This window comes from Symphalangus syndactylus, chromosome 9 (genome assembly GCF_028878055.3).
Source record: "Symphalangus syndactylus isolate Jambi chromosome 9, NHGRI_mSymSyn1-v2.1_pri, whole genome shotgun sequence".
In the NCBI taxonomy this organism is placed as follows: domain Eukaryota; kingdom Metazoa; phylum Chordata; class Mammalia; order Primates; family Hylobatidae; genus Symphalangus; species Symphalangus syndactylus.
The window spans coordinates 30,635,317-30,646,095 of NC_072431.2; the positions used below are offsets into that span (position 1 = coordinate 30,635,317).

The window sequence follows — 10,779 nt, forward strand, 5'->3', positions numbered from 1 at the left end:
AGCTAAAATTCATGTATTAATATCTCAATCTGTATTGTATTATAACAAATCATACAGGAAGTTGAGGCAACATGGGTTGAAAGAGTTGATTATACCACCCTCGACTCTCAATATTTTTTTGTGACATAACCAATTTTTAGCTTTTGGGAAAAACATATTATCAAAGAAAACAATACAAATGTTTTGCACTTCCAAAAAAATATTTCCCTTTTCACCAACCACTCACCAAAAATATCCCAAACCCAACGACTCTAGTCATACAATACATGTGCAAAAAGGGGCTTTAATTCATAAGTAAAATCAATTTTATTAGTAAGGCTCTTTCCACATGTCCAAAGCAAACAATTAATGAATTCAAGGGAAAACAACCTATATACAATGAAATTAGAAGTATCTCAGAATGACAAAAATATACAAATATGTACACAAATAATCACCGCCGCCTCCGAAAACCTGAAAGGAAGGGAAACCAAGAATGAGGCAAAGGACAGTTGGAAAAGCTAAAGGGACAGGAAAATAGGACATCTAGAGAGAAGGGCTCACAGGGGTGGGGTCTCCTAGGCAGTAATCTGAATATCTTCCCAGGACAAAAGACGAGAAGTAGGAATAAAATTGAAATGGGATAATGGTTCCTTCAAGTGACACTTTATCAGTTCCATTTAGGGAAGCCTGAACAGGAACTATGGGACCTTAGAGGTAGAATCCAGAGATTTATTTTGTGAATGATGCTGATTTCCAACTTAAGAAAGAAAAAAATAAAAGCCCACCTAAGGAGATTATTGCCCAGTATGGAAGACATACTACAGGGCTTGGTGAGACCCAGAATGGCAAATCCAAAGAGTCTCAATTTGTACTCCCCACCTTGCACCTGATCACCTAAGTCCTAGCAGTTCACTGACCTTTTTTCTTCCGACCTTTCTTAGGTATCTTCTTCCGCTTCTTAATAGGATTCTGACCCTGGAGACAGATGGAGAAGTGATGGAATGGCACTGTGGTTCTGAGAGCCAGCATCCCTTCCCAAGTTCCTCATGGTAATAAGCCCCACATACATTTTGCTGAAAGCATCAAAGTCACATCCTACTACAACCGTATCTCAACCTCACCTCATCAAGATGAGCAGCTCCCCCTGTCAAAGCACTGATGTCACTGAAGTGTGTAAGGGAATGAAGTTGTGAGCTCATGACATTTGCTCGTTTTCGCCGTCCTTTCTCTTGCTTACTGACGCTCAAACGCACCATCATGCTCTCCTCATAGTTAATCCTGCCAGAGAAAGAGTTTCCAGCAGACTCAGACCATGGAGATGGAAAGCTCCAGCCCAGAACCTGGGTCCAAGTATTTAATCATTTCTTGTTCAGGGAGTTCTCAAGAAGTTTCACAGCACATCAACATAGTATTTAGTAAGGACATATTGAATGCTCAATTCTGAGCTTCCTCAATGAAATGTGCTCTGTGCTAGAACTTCCCGCATGCTAGATATGAATCCATAGCCTATCCATAATATTATTTAAAATATTATACCAAAACTTTTTTTTATTTCAGCTCTATAAGCAGGTTTCCCTCAATGTGTCCTTTCATGCAAATCCATCAACTGCAAAGACTGCACCTGAGCAAAGTTGATGAGTCTGTATTCAATTACACTGCTTTTCTTTCCTTCCCTGAACTTATCTAGCACTCACAATGTCACTATAAAAACCTACCTTTATTGCCTTCTGCACAAAAGTGAGAGCTGTGACAGTGAAACACAGAATTTTAAAGTTGTGCTATGTGGAACTGCATATATTCCTCTTTGTACTGCTTTTTTTCCCTCAAATCTCATGTCGAATTGCAATGTACTGCTTTTGCTTTGAACTAAACAGTTGGGGTAAAAATTTTCCTAGTTCCTATCCCGTACTCCAAACTCCTGATTCTTAGAAACTATCATCCCAAAGTTTTCACTCCATTTTCTATATAACGTTAATTCTCTTGGTACCAAACTTAGTCACATTAGTCTAACGCATGAGGACAGGACTCTAGAGTGTAGGAATAATTTCTAATGCAAGGGCTCAGACCTGTGTTGGTCCTCCTGACTCTGGCGGGTAACATGGGGATGCCGAGCATCACGGATTTCCTCTGGAGCATCTGAGTACTGCTCCTTAAGTTCACGAATGACAGAGCTGCTCAATGCCCGTCTCTTGGCTCGTTCTAGACGCTTCTTTTCCCGCTCAGCTTCTGTTTCATCTATATGATGAAAATAAGCAAGGTTATCCAAGAACAGAGAAAAGAAGAGAAACAGTTCATGCTGAGGAGGCAGCAGCCAAAGTTCATACCATAATGTACTGGAACCAAGCGCGGAGGAACATATTTCTTAGACACTCCTTTCACAGATTTCTTCCCTGAAGCCTCAGACTGGCCATCTTCTGCTTCATCTTCCTCCTCATCCTCAGAGCTCAACTACAAAAGAAACAATGTCTGCAAATTTAGGAAGCATTCATGAGATAAGTGAGAAGAAAACCCAAAGCTGGAGTACCCTGGGGAGGTGGGAATATATAAAAAGGGAGAAAAGGGAATCTCATACTCAGCATTCTAACACACAAGTTGGAAAATCAAGTCCTAAGAGAATCCCAGGGGATCCAGGATCACCATGAGGCTCATCTAGGTATACATGCCTCAGAAAAAAATCAGGAGAATAATACAACCCCTTACCTTGCTCATCATATTGCTGGGATAAGGCTTAAAACGAAGTGGGTCGTTCTCACCTGAAATAAATAACCCAAGGAATTTTACAAAATTTGGAACTTTCTGATGGTCCCCACAACTTCATGATGGTCTCCTCACTTACTAAGGCTGCCTGTCACTGCAGTCTTGACCAGCTTGTCAATTTGATACTTCAGTTTTTGGTCCAAGGGACGAAGCTTTTCTAAAACCTACAACATGGTAGTTAATCAGGATTACATTTCCTTCCCAAAATGAAGCACACACCAGAGTCCCTATGTTAAGGTGCCACATAAGGCACCCAAAATATGTACAAAGTAGAGCAAATGAACAGAAAAATACCTTTTCTCGTTTCCTTAAACATAAGAAGACTCACTTAAATGAGAGCTACTATGTGATAGCCTTGGAGCTCAAGACTTAGAAACCTAAAACTCCAAGACACCACATGCTTCATACCGTGCGAATCTCCACCAGTCTCAAAACTGCATCATGTCCCTGAAGAGATCCTCCTGAGGCTTTGTCCAGAATGAGGTGGGTCAAATCTATAAGGTACATGAGCAGCAGCTGGTCCTTCACTTCCAAGAAGCTGAGACCCTGAGTTGAACAAAACAGAAAGAGAAGCAGATTTGGTTTTAGCCAAAGAACCAGGATGAAAGCCTAGGGTAAACAGGATGATTTTCCAAGTTCAAGATTTTCCCAATCAATTCATATTAGGTATCTGGAGTAGTCTCAAGAGGTAGCTATGCCTAAGATGGCCAATGAGAAAGTTATGCTAACACAAGAGAAACAACGCTCAGAGAATTAATAGAAGACAATGAGAAGAGGAAAATCAATAAACTACTCCCCAAAAAGACTGTAACAGGGTTTCTCAATCTCAGAGCTATTGACATTTGAAGCCAGAACATTTTTTGTTGAGGGCTATCCTGGGCATTGTAGGTTTCCAGCAGCATCCTTGGCCTCTTCCCATGGATGGCCCCTCCAAACTGTAACCATTAAAAATGTCTCCACACACTGCCAAATTTTGAATTAATTTAATCAAGGTAATTACCAATTTCCCCCCCATACAATGGAATTATATGATACAGGTAAAAACAATGATTTATATATAGTGACATCAAATTAAATCCGTGTCACTACAAGTTGTAGAAAGTGTAGTATGACTTCAATTGTGAAAGTGTGTGTGTGTGTGTGGGGGTATATGATGAATACATTTTATACACATAGAAAAATGTCTACAAGACAACACACAAGTAACTGCTACCCGTAGGGTGAGATGAGGAAAAGGAAGAAATGGTGTGCTTTAGACTGTGAAAAAGTGTTGCATATATTATTCGTATAATTTTAAAAATCTCAAAAAAATGTACCACAGTGGTTATCTCACAGTGGTGATTATACTGATTTTTCATTTTTTTCTTTGGGCTTTTATGTATCTTCTAAACTTCAAGCCCTGAGAAAACCTATTTCAGAGAGGTTAAATACTTTGGCCAAGATAACACAGTAATACAAGTAGAGCTAAGATTCAAACTCAATCTGACTCCAACACCTAATCCCTGGATGTCTTTAAGCCAACATGCTAAGCTCTTGAGATCAACACTACTGTGGTATAGAAGGAGAGCAAAGGATTTAGAGTCCACAAACTGAGTTTAAGTTCTGAATTAGGTATTTGGTAGTCAAATATTGAGTAAGTCACTTAAACCTTGTGACCTCAGTCTTTTTTTTTTTTTTTTTTTTTTCGAGATGGAGTCTCACTCTGTGGCCCAGGATGGAGTGCAGTGGCACTGTTTCGGCTCATTGCAACCTCCGCCTCCCAGGTTCAAGTGATTCTCCTGCCTCAGCATCCCAAGTAGCTGGGACTACAGGTGCCTGCCACCACGCCCAGCTAATTTTTTGTATTTTTAGTAGAGACAGGGTTTCACCATGTTAGCCAGGCCGGTCTCGAACTCCTGACCTCGTGATCTGCCTGCCTCAGCCTCCCAAAGCGCTGGGATTACAGCCGTGACCCACCGCGCCAGGCCAACCTCAGTCTTATCAGTAAAATACGTACAATATTTCCTTCCTGCCACAAAGAATAATTATGAGGCTCAAATTAAGAGAATGTGAAAGTACTTTGTAACCTATAAAGCACCTAGTAAAAGTCTTTGGTCAAAAAGATAAGTTAATATGTATTTGTTCAATAAACAAACAAATATATAGTGATCTAAGGATGGTGGCAACTCATCCATCTCCAAAAGGCACTGAAGTGGCTCAAAGCACGGTACCCAAGGCCTGGTGTGGTGGCTCACACCTGTAATCCCAGCACTTTGGGATGCCGAGGTGGGTGGATCACCTGAGGTCAGGAGTTTGAGACCAGCCTGGCTAACACGGTAAAACCTCGTTTTTATTAAAAATACAAAATTAGCCAGGAGTGGTGGCGGGCGCCTGTAATCCCAGCTACTCGGGGGGCTGAGGCAGGAGAGTCACTTGAACCCAGGAGGCAGAGGCTGCAGTGCGCCAGGATCGTGCCACTGCACTCCAGCCTGGGCGACAGAAGGAGACTCCATCTCAACAAAACAAAACAAAACAAAAAAGCATGGTACCCAGGACAAAAACAGGTAAGAATTTGAGAAGCAGGCTCTTCCGATGTGCTTGGGCATTGTCAAATTCAAACTGAGCTACAAGCATATGAGAGAAAAACAAAGATTTAAATTTTTTTAAATAAAAATGGACAATAAGAACATAAGTGAATGATAAAGACAAGAAGGGAGTATATTTTGAATGCTGTTAGCTATCTTTCTGTAAGCACAAATCTGCTGTAACTCCTGTGCTTAAAACTCCTTCAGTGACTCTTATTACAATGATTTTCATACTTGTATTTACCCATAGAATATTTGGCTTAAATACCTTAGGACAAAACCTCAATATATAAAAACAGATAATACCAGAGTTTTCCAGTTAAGTAGGGATGAGAGGTCCAGAGTTGTTCTTCCACATTGCCCCTAACCAGTAATTCCTGAGAAGGTTCTACCAGACCTTAATTTGAAAACTACAATATTTCGATTGTTGCTGTTTTGTCTTTTTCAGACGGAGTCTTGCTCTGCTGCCCAGGCTGGAGCACAATGGCGTGATCTCGGCTCACTGCAACCTCTGCCTCCTGAGTTCAAACAATGCTCCTGCCTCAGCCTCCCGAGTAACTGGGATTACAGACAGGCACGCGCCACCATGCCTGGCTAATTTTTATATTTTTAGTAAAGATGGGGTTTTGTCATGTTGGCCAGGCTGGTCTCGAACTCCTGACCTCAGGTGATCCATCTGCCACAATCTCCCAAAGTGCTGGAATTATAGGCGTGAGTCACCTTTTTTTCTTAGCCTGGCCTTTTTTTTTTTTTTTTTTTTAAGACAGTCTCACTCTGTTGCCCAGGCTGGAGTGTGATGGTGCAACCGCGGCTCATGGCAGCCTCAACCTCCTGGGCTCAGCCAATCCATTCACCTCAGCCTCCCGAGTAGCTGGGACTATGGGCACACGCCACTGCGCCCAGCTAATTTTTTTTTTATGACAGGTCTCACCACGTTGCCCAGGCTGGTCTCAAACCCATGGGCTCAAGCAATCCTCCCATTTTGGCCTCCCAAAGTGCTGGGATTACAGGCGTATATTTCAATTTTAAGATGCACATCGTTTGCATATTTTAACATCTCTGAAATCAGGATGCATGTTTCAGTCACAGGCATCTTGGTATTATGTCATAAGCAATTTTTTTTTTTTTTTTTTTTGAGACAGGGTCTTGCTCTGTCACCCAGGCTGAATGCAGTGGCACAGTCACAGCTTACTGCAGCCTCAACCTCCCAGGCTTAAGCAATCCTCTGGCCTCAGCCTCCCGAGTGGCTGGGACTACAGGCACATGCCATCATGACCGGCTAATTTTTAACTTTTGTAGAGACAGGGTCTCACTATGTTACCCAGGTTGGTCCCAAACTCCTGAGCTCAAGCGATCCTCCAGCCTCAGCCTCCTGAAGTGCTGGAATTACAGGCATGAGCCACCATGCCCAGCCTGTCACATTTTTTCTTAATATATACAATAAGTGATATGTCCCAATTAATAAGTGTCTTAGATTAGATGAAATCTGAAAGTAACTCCTCAGTTGGCCTACAGTAATCTTCAGAGTGACTACTTTTCCAGTCTTATTTCCTACCCCCACCACACATAACACAGAAAGTACATCCTATCACAAAAATGACTTCCTCCTTTCCCTTATCACCATACTTTCAGGCCTTTGTGCCTTTGCACATGTTCCTTCTTTCTGTCCCTCCTGTTTATTCCTCAAAATCCTATCACCTCCTCTGGGAAGCCAGTCCTGAATCCTTCTGCTCTTCTAGCAGTTAATTAATCCCTCTCTTTGGCTGGAGACCCAAAACTCTGTAATGTGACTACTACTATTAATACTTATATCTATTGCTTTGCTTTGTCTTCCCTCTAGACTTCAGCACAGAAACTGGATCATATTTATGTTTGAAGCTCGAGCACTTAGGATATATAAGACACAATAAACATACAATGAAAGAACTACTGAGAACATTAAGTCAGGGGATGCTTACTGTTTGAGTACATTTTACCTTTTCTGTAGGATAGGCACCAGCTTGAACTTTTTGTGTCAGTGATTGCACTTGTGCAGTTACAGCCATCACCTGAAATTAGCCCAAATAAAACAAGTGACTAGACTATATCAAATCACGTCTGCAAACTGTGAAGAGCAAAAGCTAAGCAATGCCCCCTAAAAATTATCTGAAACACTGTCTAAAGTATAGTACTAACTTCTCACTTCTAGGAAAGTGTAGGAGAGATGGTTCTTCAAAAAGTAAAAAAAAAAACAAAAAAAAACAAAAAAAAACTTTGCACTTCTTAGAGACCATCTTTTACTGAACCACAAGGAGGAGAAATGGACTGGGAGAGTAGTGACTGAAGGACTGTAATTCTGTTTGTACTGGTTGAACTTACAATGCACAGAACTACATAACTCTCCGACTTATGACTTAATTTCCACTTTACGAGGCTGTAAAAGCAATATGCATTCGATAGAAACCGTCCTTTTCTCGTGATGCTGGGCAGCGGCATCAAGCCTAAATTTCGACTTATGAGGTTTTCGTATTACAATGGGTTTATCAGATCATAACCTCCATCGTTAAGTCGAGAAGCATCTGTATATAAGTGTGTATTACCTGGGCACCCAACGGGCAAATCATGTTACCATTCCATGCATTAGTTTCCTTAGCTATACGAATAAAGGAAAACTATTCAGATAATTTCTTTTTGGAGTTTTTTTTATTCCCTTGGGTGCAGAATCAATTACTTAGAATTTCTGGCGTGAAAAGGTTTTCATTACATCACTTTACTCTCAAAGTTTTTGGAAGCATTCATGTATGTCAATCACCAAAGTTTTGAGGTGAAGTACATAAAGTCAAAGCCAATCCGTGACTAATTTATTCCAGAGGCGACACTACTCACTTGCTCCTGGAGATTTTTCAGAAGTGTCACGGCACTTGGCAGGTCTGACTCCAGCACCCCCTACAGAAGGGAGAGGAGGGGTAAAGAAAAGTCATTCTTTCCTCAGGATTATAAGAAAGCGGAACGTCTAGGGTGGGAAACTGCCCTCTCTCCGTCAGACACCCCAGACTCGGGGCCTTCCCACTCCGGTTCACAGACTCGCCTTAAAGCCAGCCCCTTGGGTTACTGGACAGGAACGGTAACTCTAGGGAGGCCGCCTCCCTGAAGCAACTTTCATCACCACCCTTCCCTGGTACCAACGGTTTGCCTCCAGCCACTGAAGGCAAAGGAAAACACCACAATAGCTACGCGAGGAAGAAACCACACCTAACTCACCAGCGCCGCCATCTTCGCAAGGCCCACCCCTTCCGGTTCCGTACTTCCTGAGCGCTAAGGACGTCTTGATAGATTTGATAGACAACTGCCGCTTGCAAATCTAAGCCAATACGAATAAGGGCTCTCTCACTTCCGCCCCCAACAGGATAAACGAGAGGAGGAGTCTGATCTGGCCAATGGAATAAAGGAACTGGCTAAATTCGTCACTCAGAAAGAGATGTCAGGACGAAAAAAAAGAGCACTTGGCAAAGAGCGTGTGATTGGTAGACTGAGTAAAATGATTGACGGCAAGCCAATAAGAGACAGGCAAATAATTGATTGACGGTTGGAAGAACCAATAGAAAAAAGGAATGAGCAGAGCGAACTTAGCGCGTATTGGCTCCCGTCTGCCGCAGAACCGAGAGTCTTTTTTCACTGCACTTTTCTTGTAGTGCCTGAACCGGCCGCTAGGTGACGGGCCTCGGCTTCGCTTTGCGGTGTCGACATTACGGAGCCGCCATTGCTGGCTGCTCATTCAACGGCCACCGCGCCAAATGCCTCACAGACCCGGTGGCCCTGGGATCGATTCTGTAACAGTACTCCTTGTGTGACCGTGGACAAGTCACTCGGCCTCTGAGCCTTCTTCATCTGTAAATAAGAGAGCGGGGCTAGAGAAGCCCAGAGCCAGAATTCAGAAACCGACTGCGAGGACACCTGCCGTCTTGGTGTGCACCGTGGAGCGCTGAGAAACGGCTCCAATAACGCCCCGACACTTCGCTCCTACCAGTTTGGGGACATGAAAAGAATACGTTTTACAAGTTGGGGAACCGTTCATATTTACATGACTTACCCCGGTCACACAGGTCTTCAGCAGAACTTGGTTCAAACTCTGGCAGTGCATGTTTCAGTATGACCTGCCTCATCATTACCCAGTGCTTTCAGATGTGTTCGCTGGTTCTGGTTTCTCACAGGCTGGTGAAGTAGGTTGGACGGATACTCATTGTTCCCATCACATGCCTTAGGAAATAAAGCACCGAAAGAGTGAATGATAGTGTATAATTTTTGTTCACAACCGTCCAGCAGAGCTGGGTCTAGAAATCAGATCTTCCTGACTTGAAGCTGTCTTTTGGAATTAAGAATGACACCTGTATCTGGGCAGCTGGGGTAAGAAAATCCTGGTATCTAGATCTTGCTGGATTCAAGAAGGCAGGAGGGTGTTCAGTCCTCACTCCTCTAACATTTATTTGCTGCTTCAGGCCCACTGTGGAAGCTCAGGATGCTGTTGCAGCATACTTAGTCAATTATCCAGTAGCTTTTGTAATGTTTTATCATGATTTGTATTATGAAAAGCTTCTATTTCTACATAAATTTTCGGACCTGTCTAATTAGATCAGCAATAAACTTTTCCTTTTCGGGGAATTTGAAATTTAGTTTGTTCATATGCTTTATGATATCAATGAGAAAATAAATTGCACTGCCATATTTTGGGGTTTTTTTGAGACCGAGTCTCGCTCTGTCGCCCAAGCTGGAGTGCAGTGGCGCGATCTCGGCTCACTGCAACCTCCGCCTCCGGGGTTCAAGCGATTCTGCTGTCTCGCCCTCCCGAGTAGCTGGGGCTACAGGCATGTGCCACCACACCCGGCTGTTTTTTTTTTTTTTTTTTTTTTAAGTAGAGACGGAGTTTCACCATGTTAACCAGGATGGTCTCGATCTCCTGACCTCGTGATCCGCCTGCCTCAGCCTCCCAAAGTGCTGGGATTACAGGCGTAAGCCACCGCGCCCGGCCTTTTTTTTTTTTTTTTTTTTTTTTTTTGAGACGGAAGTCTCATACTGTCGCCCAAGCTGGAGTGCAGTGTCGTGATCTCAGCTCACTGCAACCTCCGCCTCCCTGTTCAAGCGATTTTCCTGCCTCAGCCTCCCGAGTAGCTGGGATTACAGGCACCCGCCACCATGCCCAGCTCATTTTCTGTATTTTTAGTAGAGACGGGGTTTCTACTAAACCATGGTTGGCCAGGCTGGTCTCAAACTCCTGACCTCACTATCCGCCTGCCTCAGCCTCCCAAAGTGCTGGGATTACAGGCATGAGCCACTGCTCCCGGCCTTGATTATTAAAATAATTGTCCACCAGGAATGGTGACTCGAGCCTGTAGTCCCAGCTACTCTGGAGGCTGAGGCAGGAGAATCCCTTGAGGCCACGTCAAGGCAGCAGTGAGCCATGATCGTGCCACTGCACTCCAGCCTGGGTGACGGAGCAAGA

General features: G+C 43.3%; 1 protein-coding gene across 3 annotated transcripts; it reads right to left on the reverse strand.

Annotated features, from left to right (window-relative positions):
* Positions 1-282: 282 nt before the first annotated feature.
* Positions 283-9,474, reverse strand: NGDN (neuroguidin). 3 transcript variants are annotated; one of them, XM_055291780.2, is made up of 11 exons: positions 9,373-9,474; positions 8,169-8,228; positions 7,280-7,351; positions 3,148-3,285; positions 2,819-2,903; positions 2,683-2,735; positions 2,307-2,430; positions 2,049-2,217; positions 1,104-1,260; positions 900-957; positions 283-453 (listed from the first exon to the last, which is right to left on the reverse strand). In XM_055291780.2, the coding sequence occupies exons 1-11, from the start codon at positions 9,421-9,423 to the stop codon at positions 434-436; spliced, it is 987 nt and encodes a 328-aa protein (XP_055147755.1). In that variant the 5' UTR covers positions 9,424-9,474; the 3' UTR covers positions 283-433. The 3 variants fall into 3 exon arrangements, with proteins under 3 accessions (XP_055147755.1, XP_055147756.1, XP_063465474.1); XM_055291781.2 differs by lacking the exon at positions 9,373-9,474 and adding an exon at positions 8,544-8,782; XM_063609404.1 differs by lacking the exon at positions 9,373-9,474 and adding an exon at positions 8,535-8,556.
* Between the last annotated feature and the right edge of the window lie 1,305 nt (positions 9,475-10,779).